Genomic DNA, 26,648 nt, shown 5'->3' on the forward strand with positions numbered 1-26,648 from the left:
ACTAAGGTTTACTAATGTTTTTGCATTAATTTTCTCTCACTGAAAAATCTCTCTGCTATCTCTTCATTAGGCAACAGCAGCCTTAGCTCCTTGGCCAGCAGAAGCTGCGGACCGGGAGACACCTCAGGTGGAGCCAGGCCATACCAAATCTGAGGATGGAGAGGAGTGAGCAGCAGGTAGTGAAGTGTACATGGGAGCAGGGAGCCAAAGGCCCTGGCTCTATTTCCTTCGACTCACTTTCTAAAATTTCATGGACCTACTATTTAAAAAAAAAAGAAAACCCTTGAAAAACATTCAATCGAGGAATCTAAACTGCAGGCTGTAAACAGTTCTTAGACTAAGGGTGACTTCAGTAGTTCAGGCTCAGCAAGGGCAACCGAGACATACTGCAGGGAAATAAATGACAAGGAAAAACTCCTCAGGTGACCTGCTATAAGGCAGCTTCTGTTGGGGGGACTGGTAAACTCTGGCCCAGATCTGTTTTTTGTACGGCTAAGAATGATAGTTTTTACATTTAAACGGTTGTTTAAAGAAGAAAAAAAGAATGTGCTGGAGACAATATAAGGCCTGAAACATTTAGACTTTTGCAGCAACAGTTTATCAACCTCGTGTTCTAGACAGGTAATATTCTGTTCTCCAGGGTTTCCATTACTAGAAATCTAAGATTCCATTTAAAAATGAGCTCTGGTGCAATGGCACCCCACTCCAGTACTCTTGCCTGGAAAATCCCATGGATGGAGGAGCCTGGTAGGCTGCAGTCCATGGGGTGGCTAAGAGTCGGACACGACTTAGCGACTTCACTTTCACTTTTCACTTTCCTGCATTGGAGAAGGAAATGGCAACCCACTCCAGTGTTCTTGCCTGGAGAATCCCAGGAACGGGGGAGCCTGGTGGGCTGCTGTCTATGGGGTCGCACAGAGTCGGACACGACTGAGGTGACTTAGCAGTAGTAGCTGGTGCAAAAAGAGCTTAAAATCTCTAAACTAGAACCATAGTAACTTCTCTATACCAATATTCCCCGCCTGCCCATTTAGAGAGCTGGAGCTTCAGGGCCCGTTGGAAGCCTCAGCTCACGTCTGGGTCATATGAGCGGAGGCAGAGGTGGAAAAGGGAAACACAGAGCACTCACATCTGTGCTCTCATTGCTGGTGTTCTCCTCCCGCTTCCGCTCCTCCTCCTCCTGTTCCAGTTCCTTAATGCTCTCTTCCAGGACGTTGGGCCAGAAATCACCCTCAAAGTAAGGCAATTCCTTCGCGCTTGTCAATCGATCTTCAGTAGCTTGTTTTAAAATGTCCTGTGAAAATATCCAAGAACAAATAGCAATGTCTATTTTTTTGGGGGGAAAAAAAAAGTGTTTATTATATAGCAGCAGAGTCACAGCTAATGGATTCAAGAAACGCAAAGAACCAGATTTGTCTTCTGGAAGACAGCAGGGATTTTGTGCAAGACAGCAGGGATTTTGTGCCCAAGCCTGGTGCCTGGGGAGACAGTGTCACCAACAGGGAAAGGTCTGGTCTGAAGTCAGTATTTCTGGCTTCCTCTTTCCTCTACCCGTGAGGATGGGGAGATTATCTGCCTTTATGTAACCAAGTGACAAATGCCTCTGTCGGGAACAAAGGCTGAGGCAGCAGCACTCACACCCATGCCTCCAGCACTTCTGAGACAGAATGCAGTGTGATGGGAGGCGCGCTGGCCTTGCAAAAATCCTAGAAATATTGGCAGTTTCTACTGAGACGTATGTTCAGAAAAATCCCAGTTACAGACACTGGAAACCATATAGCTAAGAACGATTTTCTGGGCTGCTTATTAGGACAATACCAGTTCATGGAGAAGGAAATGGCAACCCACTCCAGTGTTCTTGCCTGGAGAATCCCAGGGACAGGGGAGCCTGGTGGGCTGCCATCTATGGGGTCGCATAGAGTCGGACACGACTGAAGTGACTTAGCAGCAGCAGCAGTTCATGTTTTCCCTCCCCATGAGTAAAAACAGGTAAAAAATTTAACAGTTCAAGTTTCTTATTATGAGACATCCTACAGTCACAAATGGTTGTCTTAAATTACATGGAAGAGTGAGAAGAAACACAAGATTTTTGTTAAGGTAGTAAAACAAGCCGAATACAGAGCAGCAGGACTAGTCAAGCCATGGTGCTGCCATCCCCTGTCCTGACCTTATAATCATGGACGATTCGCTCGGACACAGCTTTGTCGAGCATCTTTTTGTACCACTCCTGCAGTCGCTTGGGCTTGGGTATCTTCTGGTCAGGGGGGTGGCAATGGAAGATGTAGTCGTCTCCTTCACTTGGCGGACACGCCCAAATATGCCCTGTTGTGTATCTAACAACACAGACAGAAGGAACATTGAAGAGAAAGATCATCCATTCCAGAAAGAATGCTACACTTTAAACCACAAAGAGGAATCAGTACAGAAACTAACGATTCTCCAAGATAACATGAAGTGTGTGATCTATGCCAGAACTAGGCATAACCCTGGATCAAAAAAATCCCCAATTTGCATTTAAAGATCAAACAAAAGCTACAATGCAAAGGAAAGTCAATCCATGTCAGCAAGAGAGTTAAATGAAATGCAAACCATCAGGAGGAATAACCTGCAAGATGACGTGCTGAACATTCTCAAGCATATATATACCTTGAAGGTAAGGAACCAGTACAAAGGAGTTTTGTATCTTCAGACCTTAGTGTGATTTTGGTTTTGATACTCAGAGGTGTGAAAGGACCAAGTGCAGTTTAAAGTTCTGGCTTTTCAAATCAAACTGTATCAAACGGCTTAACTGAACAAAATAAAGTAATTTGGGGTGGGTGCAACTAGCATCACAATACCCATGTCTTTCCCATGGCAAAGCCAACAATTTCAAAGGGTCTCTAAATTATAGTTCTGCCAGATGAAAACCAAAGTAGAGGAGAAAAAACCAAAGTTACATATTTGCATGTACTGTGTCTCACCAAAATACCACAGTGGTGATCAGTTTAAAACTAATCAGCTTAAACAAGTTGTTTTTAAAACTAGCATTTGTTTTTATGCTTACCCTAATTTCTTGACATATTCCAAATATCCAATTAGGATTTCATGATAGACTGCAGTCCTCAAGCATTTAGGACGGAAGAAGTGAACACTATCGAGGTATGATATGTATACTCTCCTGTATCAAATGAGGAGAAAGAAGCCAGGTCAAGTTGCATAATGAGTTTCTGACGATGTGGCTCAAGACATCTCTCTTCTCTGTGCCCTTGGCTCACCTTGTCATTTTTAATGTTTATCACACAATATTACAGTTATTTAGGTAAATGACGAGATCATGAGCTCATCAGGGAGTTTTGTGGGTCTGTGGCCCTATTACCATCTCAGCACCTAGCGGGCCTGAGACACAGCATAATTAGTCACTACTGAGCAGTCCAAATACATTCTGGCAGACTCTTATTCTGGCCTTTATACTACGTGGAGAATTCTACACCATATTCTACTTCATTTGTGTGATATTATTTCACATCTCAAGAAGGTACTCGACACAACCTAGATTTAAGTGCATTTTCTGAAAAGTCATATTTTAGGCTGCCATTCATATCTCTTACCCTGTTATTATGAATATGAAAGAGCAGTATTTTCTATTTTTTTTTTGGTTTCACTTCTGTACTACACACTTGAGAACCTGCATTTCCAAAAGAAGCACATCAGACCTTTTCTTATCCACTATGCTTGTTCACCTTACTGTAATTTCAAACTTCCACACAAATTACAGAGTAACCACAGTAAAGTCCTACCTCTGGTTGGGCGGAGGGCAGTCAGAGCCATACTCTTGAACATGCATACCAAAGAAGCACAAGTCAACACCATCGATCTCTTCGAAGGCAAAGAGCGCTTTGGTTCGATATGGAAAGGATTCTGCCATCTCTCCACTATCTACAAATCTATACAATTCATAGTGCAGGGAAGAAGTACAACATTTCATTCAGATTAGAATCATTAACAGTAACTATGTGTGAGCAATTGTGGATCCACAGAGAAGGGGGAAATAACTAGATACCTTGCTTTCATGCCTGGTTTGACTTCCACAGTTTTGTCAGAAGCATGAACTACTCGAACAGTGACCTCTCCTGACTCAGGGTGATTTTGTCGCCTCAGAAACTCATTCACACGATTCTCCAGAAATGTCCCAAGCCTGGTAGATGGCAGTCCTAGGAATTTACAAGTTCAGGAGAAACCAAGGTGCACATTTATTACTATCAGTCAAATTTCAATACCATATCTCATTTCTGCCTTTTCAATACTAGCAAGATTATCACGGACTCAATGGCCATCAATTTGAGCAAACTCTGGGAGACAGTGGAGTACAGGGGAGCCTGGCGTGCTGCAGTCCAAGGGGTCGCAAAGAGATGGACTCAACAACAACACCACCGAACAGCAAAAAACTGCACAGGCATCTATCTCCAGAACTAAAACTACTGCCACCCCCAGCCAACTGAAAAGATCACACAGGGCTAAATGTAGACCCTACACAAAACTGAGGGAATCACTCACGGGATGGCAATTCTGGCCTCTATCAGGAAATGTGCTGAACAAGAAAAATACATCTGCTCTTTTTTACACATTATTAGGTGTAAGTAACTTCACACCAAAAAGGATACTACAGTTCAACTTCAAGTACATCATGGAAAAATTATTTGTTGTTTAGTTTGGTTAAATATTTAAAATAATGTTGAAACAAAATAATTCATTCTGGATGTTAATTTTTAACTATGTTTCAAGCGAAGTTTTCCCAAAATTTACGTGTAAGAAAGGACCTTACTTTTAGCAGAAAACTTATTTTCTTTTCTAGTTCGTGCAGTCTTCTTTAAACAACCATCACAGACAAATCTAAAATGTAAACCAAGACTTTGTTTAAACAACTTAGAGAAGCATTTCAAATAACACACTCTACAGAATCTATCTTATGTATGCATAAAGTTGAAAATAAAAAAACCTGGGAGAAATACAACCAATATACAAAGAGCTTTCAGAAAACATTAAGAGAAAAAAGATAAATAGGTAGAAGACATGAACAGCGTATAAACTAGCTTACATGTGCAAAAATGGTGAAGATCACAGATTAAAGCAGAAATTTTTGTTTTTTGGCCAATCACATTAGCAAAAGTGTATATGTTACAGGTGGGAATATAAAAAGGGACATTTTGAAAGCAGCATGAATAGATTTTATATGTACATTCTCTTTGTCCCTGAAATTACATAAGGATGTGTGCATAAGTAGAATTTTCAGAAAAACTGGACACCACATAAGTACTCATCAACCAGCTGGCTGACCTTCAGTTGCAAGGATCACTGCAAGTCTCATGATCCTCGCATCCTCTGTAATTAAGGAGAGAAACCTATCTAAAGACAAGCTTATCTACTACTATTTTCCTTAGTGTTTTTTTTCTGGAAATTTTGTTCTTTAGCCTCATTTTCTCCCATAAACTCTAAACTAGCATCAGGTTAGTCCAGGAAAAAAGCAGAGGCGAGAGTAGAGCTCCCATCTTGATGAGAGTCACTTAATGCACAGACATCCCCTCCCCAACGCTTCCCTTGAACGGAGCTGGGAGCAGCCTCATTCCTGGAGAGCGAGAGGTAGCCGTGGCAGTAAACACTTGGCAGTGTCACAGTGGACAAAAATCCACTTATTTCCGTGAAAGGCACTGATGATAGGCAGCCTGGGTAGATATGTGGAGAATACTCAAGACACTAAACACAAGGCCCACGCCTATCTAGCTCACTGAAGTCTGTATCTCATCATTTTCATGCATCTCTGCCTTGCAAGGGGGAACACCCATGTTACCTGTTATCCAACTGCCCAAAAGACTTTAAATAATCCAGACTAACCAGGGCCACCATTCAGTATACAATCTCACTGTAATGTTCTCTCGGAGGCAGAAACAAAGTCTTCGTTTTGGCGTTCTCCATTATTGACATCATCTAGTCTGTCTACTGCAATATTAGCAACGTTCAAAATCTGTCAAGTTTAGTTGACACAACTAACACTTTAAGGGCTCTCCTGTGGCTCAGTCAGGAAAGTCTGCCTGCAATGTGGGAGAGTTGCGCTCTATCCCTGGGTTGGGAAGATATCCTGGAGAAGGAAACGGCAACCCATCCAGTATCCTTGCCTGGAAAATCCCATGGACACGGGAGCCTAGTGGGCTACAGTCCATGGGGTCACAGAGAGCTGGACGTGACCGAGTGACCAACACTTAGTTGTGTCTAACATTTCCTTTCTAGCTTCTAGGTGCTACAGATTTCTGTTACCTCTACTGATAAATCCTCTATGTTTACTTTTGATGTGCAATGACCACCAAAGAATTTAGAAACAGTGAACCAGCAGAGAGAAGTGTTTATACATGGACTAACACAATGCAATAAGAGAAGGACTGTTCTGGATTCCAGGTTCATTACTGTTTCAAAACTGAATTTTAATGACCTTTTCCCAATCCAGAGAATAATTCTAAGAGGAATTAATTTTGATGATAAAATACAATCATTGCAAAGATGACAAAAACTTGCTAAAGTTTGCAACAAAGTCTGGGGAAAATACTGATGCCTCACCCCGATGGCCAGATGATCTCATGATGGAGGACACAGATCTGATGCATCTTTCTCCCACACTCTGTACACTCAACAAACCTGCAAAGGCAAAACGTCGAGTTAAATCCAAAACTTGAACCAAATGAAAACTGCCGTTATTTCTCGTTTTCTGACAATTCAAAAGATGGCCAAGATCATGTCCAAAGAATTGAAGTAATAGTGTTTTTAAAAGCTCTTTAGTGTAACAGAGCGAATCTCAAACACAGTTAAATTCAGTCATTTTATGGAGTAAAAAGTGATAGAAAAAATGACTGCTGCTTAAACCTCCGAGTCTGACACCATCCTGTCCATTCCAGGAATGTCTAGTACCAGTACATCTCTGTACCTCTGAAAGGTGTCACAATAAAGGAGGCGATTACGAAACGGCTGGAACACAGAGAGGACAAGGTTGGAATAACGGCACTGAGCAGAGATAGCCTGGTGCTTCACGTGAGCCTCGAAAGCACCAAAACACTAGGGAGGGTTAATGAAATGCAAATGTAAACCATAACCTCAATTTTCAACATTTCTACCTTTCCTGCTAGATGTAGGTTACAGATTTAGCCCAAGAATAATAGCATCACCACACTGGTTGCACAAACCAAGAGAATGATAGGAAGAAGGACAATGAAAGTGTACTACTCAAGGGGAACTACTTACAGTTCAGGATCCAGAGTGTCATTTTTTCTCTTTGAAAATTGTTCTTTATTTATTGTACTAAGGAAAGAAAAGGATACAATAAGAAAAAGCAACACAGGAAGATTAGCAAGTTGACTATTGTTCTAATAACCAAATGACAAAAACCCCACCCTGTAAGGAGATTATTTAAATCTAAGACTATATCAAGGATACAAGTGGTACATTCTTAGCTCCCACAAAACACACATTTACCTGCCTATGTTTTGGGAAATGACTTTATAGTAAATCTGTTCCCACTAACAGGACAACCCAGTAAGACCTAAAAATGAATTTGTACTTTTTTCTTTTCCTTTAAAATCTTGCCTACTACTCTTAGTGTTATGTATTTATACCTTTGAATAGTTTAATGTTTCTAGACAGCTCAGTCTAGCAGTATGAAAGAAAGTACGTATAGAGGCAGCTAAACCACTATTGGAAAAAAAAAAAAAAAAGCATTTTTTAGGACAGTCCAATCAAGCAACTTTTTATATTAATAAAAAATTTCAGCATTAAGAATACATAGTTCGTTACTGATAGGATTAGTCCAAAAAAAAAAAAAAAAAAAGGGTTCATTAAAATTTTTTCACATGGCCTCCTATCCTGAAATCTAGCCTACTACTCTGCTCATAGTCTCACAAACACAGGAGGCTACCTACAACAAACTTAAAAAAATTTTAAAGTTTTTTAAGCTAGGGACCTAACTTTGACTACTGTGATTCTTCCTCATAAAAATGAAGCGATTTCCCCATTGAAACTGTTTTCTCCTAGTTACAGACTCCAGATTCATCGCTATGTGCCCTAAGATATTGCTACCCAAAGTGAGTTTGGAAGACTATCAGCCTGGATGGACCTGGGAACTTGTCAGTAACGCACACTCTCAGGCTCACTGCCAACTGCAGAACTGGAAGAGGGGTTCCTGCACACTTCAAAGTCAGAGACCTGCTGTCCTAAGGTACAGAACTTGTGATAAGGATGCCTCCCTTTTTTGCATCAGGGAAACCTACCTAGACCTGACTTCCCTGGTTAGCCAAGAGTTAGAAAATCTCAAGGTTCAAGGGGACCCAAACCAGTACCAGACCCCAACATTTTATATGTCAATGGTGACTGAAGGAAAAGTACAACTTCAAAATCCAATTTGAAGACACCAAGTTTTTCTCAGAAGCCCTGTTTTTACTAGTAACATAACAATTCTGAATTGCTATGGGAAATATTCTGAATTGCTTATTTATTGTAGGTTAAATCGGAAGAGAAGCTGAAGAATATTTAAAGGATACCAAATAGTTCTTTCTTCCTAAAAGAGTTAAAATTTGACGGTTTGAATCTTAGAGATTAGAGGCAGTTTAGGCAATGTTTAAAAAATTTTTTTGGCATTTACCGAACCACAAGAGCTTGTGGATTGCAGAAGTCCAACCAAGTCTCTTTAAAATAAGTCATTCTCACAACCTCCTAAATCCCTAATGATATTATGATACACATGATTCTAAGGATTTTGGTATTATTAACCTTTATGAGAAGGCTGTATGGTGGTTACTTGTTCAATTCTCCTCAAACTCAAAACAATTAATGATGAAGTTACCTTGCACTCCACACTTGCACTTTTTGGGAGAAGCTATTTCCTTGTAGAAGGAATCTATGACCATCCAGTACTGCCGTACCCCCCTAAATCAGTACCGAGAGAACTTATGCTATGATCAAAATGTTCTCCATCTATGCTGACCAATATGGCAGTCACGAGCCACAAATGTCTACTGAGCAACTGAAATTAGAAATTTTAAATCTTATTTATTTTAATTTCCATTTAAATAGCTACCTGTGGCTATACCATCCTGGACAACAAAATCCAAGACCACTTAGAAGCCTGAGCACGATCATCTGACAACAAACTGAAAAGACAGTACTTGCTAAAATAATAGTTACTTACGTTTGAGGTTGGGAAGGGTCATCCCCCAAAGAAACGCTCTCCCCTTGGATTTCATTGAAACACTTCTCACAGAAATGATACCTGTCGGCAAGAAGGCCATACTGGGGTGAACTGTTCCGTTCACACAACACAGCCCAAGCCAAGCAACGAAGCCACCAATCACAGCAGGCCAAGGAGGGGGACGGGAGCAGAGAGCAGGTCATCAACGGCGACAAGGACATTCAATGATGCAGATTTATGGGCACCACAGTTTGGGTTTTGGTTTTTGCAATCAAAGCCAAGTGCAGACAACGACAAGCATGAGGGAGAAAAAAAAAAACACAAAACAAACGAAGAAATGAGGGATTGCAGGGCAACAAAAAACATAAAAGCAAGACAAGACAACACAAAGCAGAAAGCCAAGGCAAAGCACAGATTAGCATTAAATATCTCAATGGGATCACAAGTAGCAAATGATTACAGCAAATAAACAAGCCTCACACAGACCTATACCCTTTCATTTGAGTAATTAATGCTACTTGATGCAAATAATCAAAGATAGGATAAACAAAAATCCACTATGAACACAGTACCAGGAAATAATCATCTAAAAACAATTTTGGTCTGAAAAAAACAAAAAACACCAATTTCTCTTTGATCCCAAGGAAACTTCAGTGTACAATAAAAAGTCTGCACAAGCAGTTAAATACTGATTGTAGCCACCTAGTTTGAGAGGGAAATGAAAGGCCGTGGTATGTGCAGACACGTGATTACATATTCCTTGGTACAAAGACTGCAAGCGCTGTAGACTGGTGTTTAAAATCCAAAAATGGTATATAAACGCCAAGATGATAGCATGAGACTATAGCATGCCAGCTGTCACTTGGTTTTTTTGAATATAAGGTGCTAATAACAACTTGACACCCATTTTTTCCTAGGTTTTCATGAATAAAAAACTGTGGATTCTTACCACTACAAAGCATTAGGAGAACGCACCTAACTTTTTGTAAATAAAACAAAAAGTTTAAGTGACTTTTTCAAAGCTAGAAATACAGCTGTAGTGCACAAGTTCAGCAAAAAGCCACCACCATGGGGCTGCTATATCAAAGTACTGACTATCCAGCCATGCTCTTACACTGTCTTAGAGCCCCAAGTCAACACCCTATGCCAGGTACACCGCTGACTGATTTCACAAAATAAGAGACAAATCATGATTAATGAATGCAGTCTGTGTGACTACATTCCTTACTTTAGCAGGAGAAAAGGCCGAAGTGTCTAACTTGTTAAAAGCACACCATCCACGGTCATGTGCATCTTGTAAGGAACAGGCCGGTACCGAGCTGTTTTTGGAGGTGCTCCTTTTGATGTACTTAATAGAGAAAAAAGCAAGTACCCTGGGATCCTCTGATTTTATATGCTCCAAGAAAAACTGAGGAATCCATTGCACACAAAAAGGGAATTATTTCCTAAAAGATACAGCTGACTAACAAATTTCTGGTTAAAAGTTTTCTGGGTAGTTTTGGGAATTTCACGGAGAGATAGACCAATTAGTTTGACAATTTTCTGTTTTGCCAGAGGCTGTGGTAAGCTATAAAAAGACAGTGGGAAAAGAATGTGGAGCCTGGGACATAATCCCATGTATGCTACCAACTCATAAAGTTGCTTGACTTCTTCATGCCTTGGGTTCCTGGCTTATAAAAATACGGGCCCAGACAACTGACCCAAGGCTCCTTTCTACTAGAAAATCATGCAATTTCGCAAAGGCAGAATGCAAAGACCAGAACTTGTGCTGTACAGCTGTGTTCAAGCAAGCCACACACAAACCATGACTGTATGTGTGCTGGTCCATCCGCATGCACTCCCTGGACACGCGGACACTGTGACCTTGGTCCACACAGGTCAAGCTTACCTGTTCTGATAACTGTAGTAAGTGGCATCACGAGGGATTGTGCATAACTGTTTGCCATAGCAACAGAGTGTCTGTGGAGAGAACTCCAACTGCAAGAGAAACCATTTGGTGAATATGGTTTGAAGGGCAAGCTAAAATATTTACACTGGCAAATCAGAAAGAGAACTTAAGCCTCAGTCCTCATTATGTCTCTCACGATAGGCAATTTCAGATTCCAAGACAGTTCACCGAACTAAAACTACTCTCGTTTACTACTGTATTATTCCACCACTCTGAGGTAAGCTTAATAGCTGTTACTTCTCCACCAGTTGCCAAACAACTGAAGAGGGCAGAAGCAGCTCAGTGTGAATTGGCACGCACAGGGAAACTAGCACATGCCAGGCACAGTGCCCCGCAGGCAAAAATGACCAAGTCCCTAACTCAAGATGAACTTAAAACCTGATGATCCGAGGATTCTAACTGGTCAAGTTTTCACTGTAATTCTTATCTGTGCAAAAATTTCCTACCTTTCTGCCACAACAGTATCCAAGGCTTTGCATGACAGGGTCAATTTCTTGTTCGAAGACCTCAGACAGCTTGGAGCAGTATTTGTACACCCGTGATGTTTTCCGATTATATAACCAAGCATTGTTGAACATGAGCCAAATGTCATCCACATACTGCCAGGGCTCCTGATATTGTCCAGTATCTAACTTCCTCTTGATGGTAGAAAGATCCATAGGGCTCTTCACAATATCAAAGTAATCCTAGAGGGACAAGTGACACCAAACAAATTACCAGAAGTCTCAGTATATTCAAGGTCCACAGTATAACCATTTAAAATTTTCTAGGCAATGCTGAATCTTTGATGTGTCTTAATGTCCAAATAAATGACTGATGCCCATCACCTCTTTATTTATTTAAAATATATTTTTGTTTATTTGGCTGCATCGGGTCTTAGTTGTGGCATGCGGGACCTGTCCTTGCGGCACATAGGCTCCCGAGTTGTATAATGTGGGCTCCAGAGCACTCAAGCCTGGTTGCGCCACAGCATGTGGGATTTTAGTTCCCCAACCAGGGACTGAACCCAAATCCCCTGCATTGCAAGGTTGATTCTTAAGTCACTGGACTACCAGGAAGTCTCCCAACACTTCCTTAAATCATCAGTCTATAGACGTACTAAGCAGACAGGGGCAGAGAGAATAACAGCTATTCTCGAGCTTCTTATTGTTCAGTTGCTCGGTTGTGTCTGACTCTTTGCGACTCCATGGATTGCAGCACACCAGGCTCCTCTGTCCTTCACTATCTCCTGGAGTTTGCTCAAACTCATATCCATTGAGTCGGTGATGCTATCTAACCTTCCCATCTTCAGTCGCCCTGTTCTCCTTTTGCCTTCGATCCTAGACTTTCTAGTAGCAAGCTAATGGTCTACAGGAGCGATTCCAGACACTTTGTTATAGTATGTGTGTGATCAACTTAAAGACCAAGAAGTCAAAGACTCTTAGCATTTTAGTACTAGATGGGGCCTACAGATGAAACTAAGATCATCTATAAAAACAGAGGGAAAAAAAAACAAAAGATTCCAACAGATTTTTACCCCTTGAAGCACTCCATTGCCTTATCCAACACCACTTAAAATCCTCAAATGAAACTTGCCAGTAGTCTGGTGTATAAAGGCAACTTTAAAAGCAGATGAAGCTAATTTGGGTCTATCTTTTCTATCATGAAACTACTGCTGCTCAACTGATAAAAATAAAGCATATGAGCCAGCAGTCCCATTTTTAGATATATACCCAAGAGAAATAAAAAGACACACACACACAAATTTGTATGTAAACATTCATAAGCATGCTATCTTCAATAGCCAAAAAGTATAAAAAACCCAAATAACTACTGACTAATGACTGGGCAGAGAGAACGTATGTATATCCACACAAACACTGGTGGGCCATAAAGAATCAAGTACTGATTTGTGCTACAATATAGACAGATTTTGAAAACATTATGTTAAATGAAAAGAACCCTATCACAAAGAGCCACATACTACAAGGCTCCATTTGATGAAATGTCCAGAAAAGACAAACCAGAGACTGAGAGCAGACCAACAGCTGGTTGGGAGTAGGGGGACTGTGGGCAGGAAGGGAAGTGACTGCTTATGGACAGTTTCTTTTTTGGGACGATGAAGAAAAATGATCCAAAATGGACTGTGGTGATAGTCGCACAATTCTGTTAATACAAAAAACCATAACATTGTACACTTAAATGGGCAGTTTGTATAATATGCGAATTCTATCTTTAAAAAAAGCTGTTACCAAATTGTAAGAGAAATGAGAAGTAGCACCCACATACTTACAGGGATTCCTAGAAGCTGAGGGTCCACAGGCTGACGAAAGGGAAGGGATTCCGGATCCTGTCGGTAAAGTGCCTCCAACGTTGACATCAGTGCCTGTCGTAACTCTTCAGGTTTGAAAACTGAAAAAGAGTATATTAGAAATTAGTTACCAACTAAGAGAAAGAGGGAAAAAAGTTCAAGTCGAAACTATAACATATACCTCAAGGGTCTTGAGGTATACACAAAATTCCCTACGTTGTCCCCATCAAAGATCACTACGGGTGTTTCTATTTTCTGGTTCAGACAGATCCTTTAAAACACCCTGTCTAGTCATCTTTAAATACCCTTCATGACTCAGTTAAATTTCTTAGTCAGAAACCCACTTAGTCTTGACCAAGTAGCAAGAGAATCCTAAGTGCTCCAAAAATTTATGAAAAGACTTTGTCAGCATATTCCAAATGATACAATGGGCAGGGGATGCTGTCAAGCAAGAGGAGAAAGAAGCCCCCTCTTCACAATATCAGAGTATAACTAGTCAGAAATTAGACCTGGTATTGTCTCATCACCAAAGGAATCAGAACCAATGAAGGCCAAGAGCCCTTCGTTAAAATGTTTGATGTTTTAGAGCTTCAGCAGTAGACATATTTACTGTTTCAATGGCAAATGTTAGTTTTAATTCTAAAAAAAAAAAAACAAAACCCTAAATTGTTATCACCAGAATGATGTACTCAGTTATCAAATTATGCTCAAATGTGTTCTCAGTATGTTTCCCAAAAGTCAGGAAGATTTGCTGGTGTGCGCCAAATGGAATTAATTTATGCTCCATTTAAGAAGCTGGCCATTCAGGGTCCATCACTGTGAGCAGAGGCTTATTTCTTCTATTTACAAATTAATTTCATCTTCAAGATGGTATATCTGTCAGTACCTTGAGTATTTTTTCACCACGTGGTGGGGGCTGCCATGAAAAATTCAAACAAATAGATGGGAGAAGCTTGTCTCTTAATATATTAATATTTTGCTGTGTTCAAAATAAACAGAATTTGAGCAAATTTGTGAGATTAGCTGTTTTAAATATAAATTCCTAATAGTAAGACTGGGTCTGTTGCAGCCTACATCAAAATCACATCTCCATATATAAAACTTTATTTTTATTTATTTTTTAGAAGGATCTTAGTTCCCCAACAAGGGATCGAACTCCATATCTCCTGCAGTGGAAGCATGGAGTCTTGACAGTGGACCACCAAGAGGTCCCAACAATCTTATTTTTAAATAATTTTTTAGCCCCATCATTTTAAGGTACATTGTATTCATGGAACACTTTCATATATATCATCTCAGGAGCTAGCAGACCCCCTCTAAGGTAAGTCCTACCACCTGTGACACTGAAGGGGTCACCAGAGCCATAAGAAGTTCTAGTCCTAAACTAGCTAGTAAATTAACTTCCGTGGGACCTGTTAAACACTTTCTGCTGAAGCATACTTGCTTGCCTCATTACCATTCAGTAGCATGGTTCAGAGCAGAGACTCTGAATCAGCCTGCCTGGACTAAGAGAGCTGGGATAAGTTACTGGACCTTGCTGAGCCTCAGCTTTCCCGACTGAAACAGGGGTCAGGAACCTCACTCAGAGGGGCTGTGAGGTTCTCGGATGAGACAAGGCAGCTTGTGGTACAGTGCCTGGTGCACAGCAGTTAACAAAGAAAACAAAGAATATTATTATTGCTGTTATTTTCTGCATTTTGATCCAGACTATTATTTAATAATTTCTGTCCTCTGAAAGAATTCTGAGTTGTTTGCCACCCAGCGACTGCTGGAAGCAAATACACTTAAAGGAAAGAAAATTCCTTCTCCAACATTAGTAATAATGAAGACCAGGCCCAGGGCGCCAGGCTTAATGAAATCACATGAGAGTTCAATTCCAAGGCCCAAGAAGCCCAATCTTGCGCTACTGAAGTCTTTAGTTTTCCCTCTGCCTCCACGAACCCAGAGACTAAGAAACTTACTCTTCTTCTTTGACTGTCCTGGGGCTGGAGATGACTGGGTTGCTGAAGTACTTGGCTGGTCGTCTTCTTCTTTTGTCTCAGTTTTTAATTCAGTGCCTCTCTCTTCGGTTTCTGTAGGTTCTACTTTACAGTCTTCTGCTTTAGTCTAGAAGGCAAGGTAGGAATTTTTGGTATTCCAAAGATAAGTAACTGAGTAGCAGTACCATCATTATCTTATTTCCTCTCCCCTTGTGAATGGAGCTCAAGACCCTTTCTCATATGGAAATCAGTAAAATGAGACCTAATTATCAGAGTCCTTTCCTGTAACATGTTCCTAACCCAAAAAGGTAGTAACTGCCCTCCTCTCACCTCTGGAATATCCTCCGGCTGAGTATCTGCTGGTTCTGGTGCCTCCACTTCCATTTTAGGCTCCATTTTTACTTCCTGTGAAGGCTGCTTCTCAGGAATGGTCTGAGAATTCACTTCCGTGCTACTAGTGGATGGAGGGTTTGATACCTGCCCTTCAATGCTTACAGCTGGCTGGGAAAGCTGGGTAGAAAAGGGCAGGGGAGAGAAAAAAAAAAGTCTGTCTATTACAAAACCAGAGTTTAGGCTATATGACAAGATGGCAGAATAACCACCTATTTCTAAGCTAGTGTCATTACACCCATTTATGGTGTTTTGGGGCTAGTAAAAAACTGCCTGCAATGCAGGAGATGCAGGAAACATATTCGATCCCTGGGCGGGGAAGATGCCCTGGAGGAGGAGGAGGGCACAGCAACCCACTCCAGTATTCTTGCCTGGAGAATCCCCGTGGACAGAGGAGCCTGGTGGGCCACAGTTCATAGGGTCGCAGAGAGTCAGACACGGCTGAAGTGATTTAGCACACATGTACACGCATGGTGCTTTCACTTACTCTACCTAGTTGGCCCCTCTGAAGTAAATGTTGCTTAAGAAAAGGAGACCGAGGACTAACAAATATCGGTTGGCTGGTTGTAGACACAAGAGTCAACAACTGTTTCTCCAGTACCATTCTGTGACAGTGCCTGGGAGGGAGGTTTCAGAAAGGACTGCCCCAGAGGAGCTCATGTTTATAGAAAAATGGAAAGAAAATAAGAATGACTGATGGGCAATCTTTTAGTTTTAACTTCTCCTTAGAAAAAGTTTCATATGTACAAGTTGGGAGAATATAATAAATACCCACCATGAGCAGCTATTTTGAGTCATCACATTCTAATGGATAACTAACAATCTCTATTTTTCCTAAGTCTTCCAATAACATACCTCTTAATGGGAAGTCAGTATTTTCCGAATCTATCCTACATAGAATAAAGATGCCTTTTTGCATCCTGCCTTTTCTTACATATCAGAGGCTAAGATGAACCAGTCACACATGAACAATGTATTAAGAAGTAGCGATGACTCACAGCACTTCTCAGTTTGCCAACAGGACAGAGAACTGAAGTGTTAGTATCAGCGATCATGTAGAAAGTTTGAACAGTGACACGCAGAGTTCTGTTAATAAGGATGCAACTGTCAGGTGGACATCTGGATCTCTGCTACACAGGTAACACATCTTTCGCAAGGAGTGTTTCAGGCCCTTATGAAACACCTTCTCATGAATTTTCTAACTTTGGCTAGTACCACAGACATTCATAAATCAGTGATTTTGTTCATTTGCTCTTGAGCACAGCAGTTCAGGCTGTTTGAAAAGACTCTTTAAATATCTGTAAAATTCACGTGTAGTATTAAATGTCTGGTCACTCTTCTCCCCTTACATGCTTTCAAGCCTCTGAATACAACATGACCGCGGTCAACATAAGATCTAAACAAAATCTTTGAGGTCCTTCTATGTGAGGTATGACAGCAAAAGTCCGTAAACGTAAGAGGTTCCGGTCTGAGGAGGCGACGACGAGAGAAGAAATGACAGCAAACAGACATGGCGGAGGAAACCCCCCGAGGTCCAGAGATACGGACTCGGCGCTCTCACTGCCATGGGCCCAGGCTGGATGCCTGCTCAGGGAACTAGGGTCCCGCAAGCTCACCACCCCCACCCACCTCCCAGCAAAAAAAAGAAAAGAGAAACCGCACTGAAGTAGTGTAAAACTACAGCACAGCTGACATGGTTCTGCTGAAAGCCCAGACTCTGCTTACTGGAGTTGCCGGCTGCGGAGGCAGCAGGGGTGCCGTCGGGGTGGGCACAGAGGCTGCTGTGCTTTGCTGGGACAGAGGCTGCTGCTGCTGCGCCTGGTCCACTGAGGGAGCAGCAGGAAGCGAAGGCTGCACTTGGGGAGGAAGTTGTGTTGGTGGCGGCGTAGGCGTCTGTCTTGGAGGCGGATGGAGAACCTGGGACTGTGGGCCAGGTGGCATGGCTGGAGGCGTAGGAACAGGGGCTGGGATTGCTGCTGCTGGTGGCTGCTGAGCCCCTATGCTAGGGGGAGTGTGGTGAGGGGTGGGGGTGCGACTAGGTACGGGTGAGGGTGAGTTCTGATGCAGAGCTGGTTGAGGGAGAGGGGGACAGTGAATGTGGCTCCCTTGAGACCCAGGAGGCATTATAGGAGAGTTCACAGGACAGGAAGAACTGGACATCTGTGCCTGTTAAAAGGAAAAACAAAACAAGATGCAATTCAGAACAGAATCAAAGAAGTATTTACGTAGGCAGGCTATATACATTTAACAGAAATCAGCAATGAGTGTCTCCATTTCAAAATGTGTCAAAAACCCGATTACTGGGGGCCTGTCTTTGGAAAATCCAACCAGTACAGTACTTAGTTAAGTGGATGTCTCAGGTGCTGTGGGGGCATGGGGCAGGTGAACATGTTGTTTTCTAGCTGTCCAATGCTCTTTCAGCCAAAGTTCTCTCTTCTGCTTCATAGCACGCAGTAAGATACCACTTTTAAAGAGTTCACGGTTTTAAAAACTGGCTAAAATGGTTTTCTTTAAAATCTAATCTCCTTCTTACTTGGGCTTCCTGGTAGCTCAGTTGGTAAAGAATCCACCTGCAATGCAGGAGACCCAGGTTCAGTCCCTGGGTGGGGAAGATCCCCTGGATAAGGAGATGGCAACCCACTCCAGTATTCTTGCCTGGAAAATCCCAGAGAAACCTGGTGGGATGTAGTCCATGGGGTCAGAAAGAATTGGACACAACTGAGCAAGCAAACAAACCACAGTCACTTTTTTCTTACTTATTAGCAAGGAATACCACTGGTGTATCACAGAGTCATCACTTCACGTTCAGAATACTATGTCCATAACTATTTTTATTAAAAGCTTAATTTTTCTGCCCTTCTCTGTAAAAACCTACATCAAGAGAAGCTTCAAGAATTGCACAAATTTAGAACAACCATCTGTGAGACATACTTGAGACACTGGTGCTTGACCGCCAGACGGAGCCAAAGGCATATTTGTTACATTCATTCCCTGTGTTGAGAATTGAGTCTGAGGAAGAAACTGGCTCTGGCTGGAAGGCTGCTGCATGCGAGGCCCGTAGCCCATAGGCTGTACACACACACAAAAAACAAAACACAGAGCACCACGTTGCTTCATTTTAGTTATTCTACTAAGGCTGGAATCACCAATTAATTGCTCTGGCCCTGCTATGGGAGGGTGGGGAAGAACAAGAAGAAAGTGGCATGAGAGCAGCAGACACACTCATGCCAAGATAACGGAGAACAGCCTCACTACTTACCCTAAAGCCCACTCTAAAGAAGTTACACACACGCCTATAGACCGAGGTACAGAGGTAACTGTCTTTATACACTGTTTTATAAGTGAGAAGAGCAAATCAGTTTCATGAGGTTTTTGCTTATGTAGGTATTATTAAAGCACAAGCTGTAAGACTCTAAAATGAGTAATTATGGATACCAAAGGCCCAAAACTTCATAATCTAAGAAAGGCACTTGTCTCATAGATTAAAATGAAAAATAAAACCCCCCATTAAACACAGCAGACCAGAGGCGAGACAATTCCAAAAAGGCCCAATGACTGATAGTACTAACTCTGAGAGGTAGGTAAGGGCTGGGGGCCAACATGGAAAGGTGGATGACAGGTTTAGAATCTGCGTAAGGAGGAAAGAGATGCTCAGAGTCCCTCTTCTCCACTCTTGAGAACCAGACAACTGCCCCTCCATCACCCTTGACAGGTTCCTCCCTGGGCAGGCTCTGTGTTTGGGGAAGATAGGCATTACGGAAGAGAGAGGACTCTGTCCAAGTGTGCAGACTACTCAAAGCTGAGTGAGACTCTAGGCAGTGCTGACTGGGTGCTGTTACAAGCTTTTAGTACTGTGACTAGATATAAACAGTATTTGGAAGCAAATCTTTCTTTTAGTGTTTATTTTATATAAATTATAATCCAGAGAGAGTTCTGTACAGTATCCTATATACTTTAGACACATGCTTTTCCCAATTAAAGCTGTAAACAACTTTCATGCCATCATGTAAGTTCTGAAATTACCACTTATGAAGCATTCCAATTTACAGATGTACCATAATTTAACCATAATGAATCCCTTAATGTACATTCAGGCTATGGCCATTTTCTAAAACACATTATATAATATACCATCCTTAATATGAATTTTCTTCAAATTATATCCTTTCCGTATCTCAGGAATTATTTCTATAGGATAAATTTCTAAAAACAACAAATATAGGTAAACAGAGGTAAGTGAAAATTAAGAATACTGTCTAATTGTGGTATATGGTTTAGTTTTAATCATTTAATCATGTCTGTGATAAGGGCTAAATACAACAGAATTCCACACAAAACAAAAAACAAAACAAAAAAACCCCAAAACAACAGCATTAAGAACTAATTGCATATAGTTAGCTGTTTAAGCAAGTGTTAGAATTTGTTGTCTCAGAGAAAAGGAACTTTAAAAAGGTCAAGTAAAGGCCAAAAAGATGACCCAGAGGTCAAACTTACCGGGTTAAGTGTTCCAGTTTGCGCTAACTGTACATGGTGCTGAAGAGGAGAGGTTTGCCGGGGTCCGATAGGGGGCTGAGGCATACTCACCTGGCCAAACTGATTCAAACCTGTAATCAGTACAAAATACTAAATCTGAACACCATGTGACTGGAGAATAAGAGTTCTTCTTTACAATTCTATGTCATTTTATCAGGACGAATAAAGGAATGTGCTTCCAACTGTCAAAGAATCTCTGTTTCATTCCCAACAGCTACAGAAAGGCACTGTTAATTAATGTATGGTCTCAACCAAATTTGGATGGAATAAACCTCATCTTGGCTAGTTGTTTTTGAATGAATGCGTGATCATTTGTATCTTTTGCTCCTAGACCTGCCAGTCAACCTGCTCTTCCCACTTCCCCCCTCCCTGGGCTCCTAATCTAAAAGGCTTTCTGATTTCTCAAGTAGACAATCGTAATACCTGCTGCTGAGTGGCAGCAGGAATCAAGGTGACAATTTTAAGCTTGTAATACACTAGGAATTCTGTTAAAAAACAAAAACCTTACCAGGTTGTGGAGTTACCCGAGGCATCATCTGGTTTGGCACACTGCCACGGATCATAGATGGATCAGGGAGAGGGCCATCTAGAGCAGAACAGAGAAATGGTTAGAAATGCACCTTTCAGCCAGGTGTTCCCATTTAAATAAGAGTAGTAACTTACAGAATTCAGTCTATCAAAAGAATAAAGGTTTGAACCAGAGAGGAATCTGAAGAAAATGCTTTTCTGCAGTACAAGAAAATACCCCAAAATGGTTTTAGTCCATTTCTTTATGAACCAGGGTGCTTTTGCTGTTGACAGGAAATGATCTAAGATCTTATATTTTAAAAGACTAATATAGTATTTAATATGCTGTCATTTGATTAAGCCTGATTATTTCACTGATAAAAAGAATATCTCTATAGACAAGAGCCACGGATTTTGTCCAGTGACCAATTTTGATTGTGTACCCCCAATAATGTGTTTTGATGTATACATGTCCACTGTGAACACTGACTTTAAATAATATACATATTATATTGAACTATATATCATGTACCTCTTAAATACAAAAACAGAAATAATTAAGAATGATTAAAATCTATATGGTCTAAAATCACCTTTGTTATGAAAGGTGGTTTGCTTGGTTCCCCTGGTTTGCTCATTAGTTATGTTTATGGTTAAAAAAAATTTTTTTGGATTCTGCTACAATTTATTTCTGTTTATGGGATAAGAGAGGGATTTCATTCCATAAACACGCACTTAGGGCTACTCAGTTCCACTAGTATTTGTTCCTGACTACACTAGAACCATTGTTTGTATTTTAAAATACAGACTACAATTTAATACCTGACAAACTTTAAACTTGGCTCCAATTTCTGAAGAAGTCAAGTAAATTGCACCACACTCAAATATCTCAAACTTATCCACTTGTCTCTATATCGTAGTTACTGCTCTAATTCAAACTATCAGCACTGAAGCACTGTCCTCAACCCAATCTTGACTTTGTTTCTGAACAATTGTTCTACCTATTCAAAACAAAACAAAACAAAAAAACCAACCCAAACCCATACACCTGCAATTTTCCCTTGCTAGTGGGGCCTCCATGCATGTTGCTCTCTCTGCCAGAAATGCTGTTCTCAATTCTTGTCACCATCATGGTCCAATGAGAAAATGTATCCAGCACACTACAGTTAACACATGAGGCTGCTGAAAGCGCTCCACCTGACTACTTCAAGACCTGTGGGGTGTCAATTTCTCAGCCCACTCACCATCCACCAATGGCCTAAGAGTCGGTACCTGCTGGCTCAGTTGGCACTACTTACAGGTAGCCAGCTTTTCCCGACTTAAAAAACCACAGGTTTTCCCCATCATAGCCGTTCACACATCATTTAAACAGTTCTTAGCCTATGAACATACTGGGTCAAGAAGAAAGTGTGACAAGGTAAGTAATCTGATACTGTTTAGGATGTACTGAAGCCAATGAGGTGCTTGTCTGCTGAGTCTACATCAATTGGCTGCCTACCACATGCAAGTCAGTAAAAACCCATGGGCTATCAGTTCCTAGGTGTCACTATGAGAGAAGAATACCTTTGGCACTAAAAATGATGCCATATTGTTAAGACAAGTAGCAAATCTAGGAATCTTCAATACACTGTTTACTGTTTTTACTAGAGAACGAACTAAGTTCTTTGAAAAGGCAATAGTCATTTGAAAGCTCTAGAATAGTAACATAAGCTAATGCAAATTAGTGAATTTGGTTTATTTCAGTTTCTCCTAAAAATACATAAAAAGCACTTACTAGAAGTCATTCCTGGTTGTGGCTGCCCCATGTTAGGCCCTGTGTTCATAACTGGCACCATACTTGCAGCACTTGGTAGCATGTTCTGTTTCTGTAGTCTAGTCCTTCGCTTTTCTTCTAGTTCCTTCTGAATCTTATAGATCTTCTCAGCTAGCAGGTGGTAGTATTCCGCCTTTTTGAATTTTGTTAAGTAGAGATGAGGAAAAAAGACGAACTACCATCAGGTAACAGAAAAAATGAACTAAGAGCGAATATTTGCTTCATTTAAAAAAGGCAGAAATGAAAAGGGAAAAGAAGCATTCTAATCTACTTTCTTAGATCATTCCAAATATGAGCTCACATTTAAAATTATCAGTAAAAAATTGCTATATAATGAATCTACACAGTAAGGCATGACTTCTCAAAGTACAATTCCCAACATGTGCCAAGAATATGCTACTTCTTAAAGAAGTGCCAATTTAGAGAAGAAAGTTCAACTGATACAGAAATACTACTTGAGATGAAGATACTAAGCAGCTGATTCACCACCATATTCCAGTGAAAATAGCACGGAGCATGGTAACAGCTCAACCACTTTTTAGCTGCCAGAAGGACAACCCAGATAAAGTGCCACATGAGTGCGCTGTATTAAGAGGAAAAATGCAAGATTCTTGACATACACTTTAAGAAAAGTGTTTTGTTATCGCAACTCCACAGTGCATTACAGGACAGAATGGCTAAAGGGTGTCCTCTGAGGTATAGTGTTCTGTGTACATGCAACAAAGAGGAACAAAAATAAACAACCAGAAGAGGTCCACTTTTGCTTTAAATAGAAAAAACAGATGCTCACTCGATTGTTTGCCGATTCATACATGTCCCCTTCCACTTTCCGGGCATATGCAACTAGGTTTTCCATCCGTCTGTCTTTTAAAGCAGCAGGATCCGGAGTGGGAAATATGGCTTGAACGCTAGGAATATAAAATCCTACCACTATTATATCACGTCAGCTTTTTTTTCTCATCATAGAAACACACAGTATTTTAAATATTTTCCTGGTTAGTATTTTCTCATTTTTATACAATGAATACTTTGGATAAAATTTTTAAATAAGGCTTGAGATGTGTTCAAACATAAATTACTGACCAAAAGAAGTATCTGTATTAATCAAATCAAAGGGTTTTCCTGATCAGAATATAAGAAATGACTCCATAGAAATACTCTGGTCCCTATTACTCTAATGTAAGGCAAAAAAAAAAAAAAAAGAAAAGAAAAAACTGTGCTATCTGCATAAAGGGAAGTGAGAAAACCTGACCTTTGCTATACCATCACGTAGCAAAAGCCTTAAGATCCTTCTACTCTTGCACTCAGCTTAGTAAAATAAAACCTAATAGTCTCTACAAAATCTTAAAAGATCAAAAACTTGAAGTGAAGGCAGCAAAAATGCAAAGAAAATTCTGCTAAATTCAATGTCTTTTACTCTCTAGCAATTCCCCAAAATGCTTGGCACTAACTTTCCTGAAGGCACCAGGTGGAGAAGAAATAAACGGAAATCCGAGTTAGTAAAAAGTTCTCAAGCATATAATGTTAACATCAAGTCAGATGATCAATCCCAAATAACCTATTGTTTCTATTAAGTTTCTAAACAATTTGATCACAAGATAAGTTTGTTTTGGTTATTCCTTATTAATTCATTGTATTAAAAATAATCTCAGTTTTTTCTTTGTGTCAAATTCCATTTCTGGTGCTATCATTTGAGAATTCCTAAATGAAGCTCAAGTATAACTGATAAGCTAATGTACCATAAAAATAAACTAAGAAGACAAGACAGACTACCCTGTTTCAAGGTAATAAAAAAAATTGGATGAACTGGAGATCCCTCTATTAAGTAGAGGGAAAAAAAAAAAAACAAACAAAACCCTGATTCTTCCAAGAAAAAAAAAAGTGCTGCATTTTGTTGAAGTATAAGCTCTGTAACCAGTGAGGGCAAAGCTCTATTTTTAGGGTATTGGGTATATTACATTTTACCATTCTATATGCCTTACGCCTCTTTCATCCAACAAGACAGTGTGAGGCAGTGTGCCTGGCATACATTAACTTCACAAAAAACAGTGCACAGGTATTTCACAAGTAATTGCTATGTACACATTTAGAAGACCAGAAGACCAGAGAGGCCACCCAAACAGATTCAATTTGTCAAGATAATAAAAATTTTACCAAGGATAACAGAAGGCTGTGTTGCCACTACTATTCTAATGATCTAAGTTAAAACCTAGTTTTTCTTTTAAAATATGAGCTTTGTAAAGGAAATGATTATTATAATGAATAATCTTTAATATATATTGATTAATGTCACTAGACAGAATCCTCACACATGGTTAAAAGCTAAAAGACACCTAAGAAATAATGGAGAAAAAGTTGAGAAGCAGAGAATAGAAGCAGGAAAGCCACAGAAGTATCAGTAGCAACCAGGCTAGAGAAAAATCAGTAATTTCTCGTGTTTAAGTGCCTGGCAGATTGACCTTGTAACTCCTTATGAATAAGACATGCCAACAATCTTACAGTTTGTGGACAAGATGATTTCGAAGATCCTGAGTAATATCTTCATGCCATTGCTTCCGAATTCCAGTACTGGATGGTTGAGCTGCTGTTGGCATAGGACCCAGAGAGGCCACACTGCCATTGTCACTCATCATTGGGCTTTAAAAAGGAGTGAAACAGTTTTAGCAAAGAAGGGTAGTAGGAGAAAGAGGCTCTCATTTAAGAGCTAACAGTGATGACTGCAATAGGGCCAATACACTAGGACACGTCTATGTACACATAAATCTGGGGGAAATGGTATATATGTATTTGTACTTGTGAGGGGAAACAATTAAAACACACAACATTTCACTGTGTGGAAGGGTGGCTGATATCTTGTGTTTAAAAGACTAAGTCTTGTGTTACAAGACTAAGCTGTCATTTTGACACAGCTTACCCAAGAATCCACTGGGCGATGGACTAATTGCTAGCATTGGGATAAAGCAAACTCGCTTTTTAAGCAGCTGCATTTGTTAACTTCCTACTGTATTTGTACAGGTGTCAGTTACCCCAAATAATTGATATAATTTCTAAAGAGGTTATACAGAGCCTAAAGAAAACACATAATTTGTCATCATTCATCAAGGATATTGTCAAATCAAGTAAACTTAAAAAGCTCAAATAAGGAGCTCTAACAAGTGTCTGAAATCTGACAAAGGGCACAAGACAAGATTAAAACTTACTTTTGAGAATTTATGGCTGAATGCAACATTGAGTCAGAAAGAAGATTTGACGGTTGAACCCCTACACCTCCATTTACTCCCATAGGACTAGCACCTATATCAAAACAAAAAGCAAGAGACGGTATTTTAAATACCAAAAAATGATAACAAAAACAACAAAAATTAAGGATAAAAAGAAAGGAAGAGGAAAAACTATGAAAGTACTAGAATAAAACATTACAAAAATTTTTTGTCCATTCAAAAGACCCAAAACAGAAGTTTTAAGGATATTTAGAAATGTAACAGCAATTAGTAATAAGTAAAATAATCACCATAAACCAAATCAAGAGACAGATGACAAATCTGGGGGGGAAAATGCTAATATTATACATGATAATTATTTGCAATATAATCAGCAACACATATATAAAGGCTACTACACAAAGTTCCTTTATAGCACAGTAAGAAAACATGAACAAGAGGAAAAGAACTTACATAAAAAAAGAAATACAATGGCTTAAAAAATATACATGAAAAACATGTAATTTTTTTTTCATGTATGAAATTCCAAAAACTTTTTTTTGGGGGGCCACTGGGCTTGTGGGGACCTTAGTTCCCTGAACCAGGGGTTAAACCTGTGCCCCCTGCAGTGGAAGCATGGAGTCCTAATCATTAGACCATCAGGGAATTCCTATGAATTCCCTTAAAGTTTGAGAATACAAAATGTTGAGAAAGGTTTGGGAAAAGAAGCATTTCTCTGAAAATTCATAGGTGTGTAAACTGATCCACTCTTGGGAAAGCTATCTG

General features: G+C 40.2%; 1 protein-coding gene and 1 long non-coding RNA gene across 5 annotated transcripts in view; one reads left to right on the forward strand and one right to left on the reverse strand.

Moving 5' to 3' along the window:
• The window catches only part of EP300 (E1A binding protein p300), a 64,429-nt gene that overhangs the window by 6,420 nt on the left and 31,361 nt on the right, over positions 1-26,648 (reverse strand). For 2 of the 4 annotated variants that reach the window (XM_044940819.2, XM_044940817.2), the window contains 22 exons: positions 25,863-25,956; positions 25,162-25,299; positions 23,453-23,570; positions 22,624-22,795; positions 20,851-20,928; positions 20,304-20,413; positions 18,741-18,878; positions 17,535-17,975; positions 15,750-15,929; positions 15,402-15,546; positions 13,423-13,541; positions 11,597-11,836; positions 11,091-11,179; positions 9,203-9,313; positions 7,264-7,320; positions 6,586-6,663; positions 4,802-4,869; positions 4,040-4,190; positions 3,777-3,923; positions 3,044-3,157; positions 2,168-2,333; positions 1,130-1,294 (listed from right to left, as the gene is read on the reverse strand). In XM_044940819.2, coding sequence (XP_044796754.2) covers positions 1,130-1,294; positions 2,168-2,333; positions 3,044-3,157; positions 3,777-3,923; positions 4,040-4,190; positions 4,802-4,869; positions 6,586-6,663; positions 7,264-7,320; positions 9,203-9,313; positions 11,091-11,179; positions 11,597-11,836; positions 13,423-13,541; positions 15,402-15,546; positions 15,750-15,929; positions 17,535-17,975; positions 18,741-18,878; positions 20,304-20,413; positions 20,851-20,928; positions 22,624-22,795; positions 23,453-23,570; positions 25,162-25,299; positions 25,863-25,956 — 3,119 coding nt within the window. The remainder of the gene's footprint in view (positions 1-1,129; positions 1,295-2,167; positions 2,334-3,043; positions 3,158-3,776; positions 3,924-4,039; positions 4,191-4,801; positions 4,870-6,585; positions 6,664-7,263; positions 7,321-9,202; positions 9,314-11,090; positions 11,180-11,596; positions 11,837-13,422; positions 13,542-15,401; positions 15,547-15,749; positions 15,930-17,534; positions 17,976-18,740; positions 18,879-20,303; positions 20,414-20,850; positions 20,929-22,623; positions 22,796-23,452; positions 23,571-25,161; positions 25,300-25,862; positions 25,957-26,648) is intronic. The other 2 variants (XM_006068887.4, XM_044940818.2) reach the window with 2 other exon arrangements.
• On the forward strand, positions 69-9,210 carry LOC123465661. Its single transcript, XR_006640907.1, has 3 exons — positions 69-176; positions 8,050-8,233; positions 9,088-9,210. It is a non-coding gene; the product is annotated as an uncharacterized LOC123465661 (long non-coding RNA).

The sequence above is a fragment of the Bubalus bubalis genome, chromosome 4, assembly GCF_019923935.1.
Source record: "Bubalus bubalis isolate 160015118507 breed Murrah chromosome 4, NDDB_SH_1, whole genome shotgun sequence".
In the NCBI taxonomy this organism is placed as follows: Eukaryota; Metazoa; Chordata; class Mammalia; order Artiodactyla; family Bovidae; genus Bubalus; species Bubalus bubalis.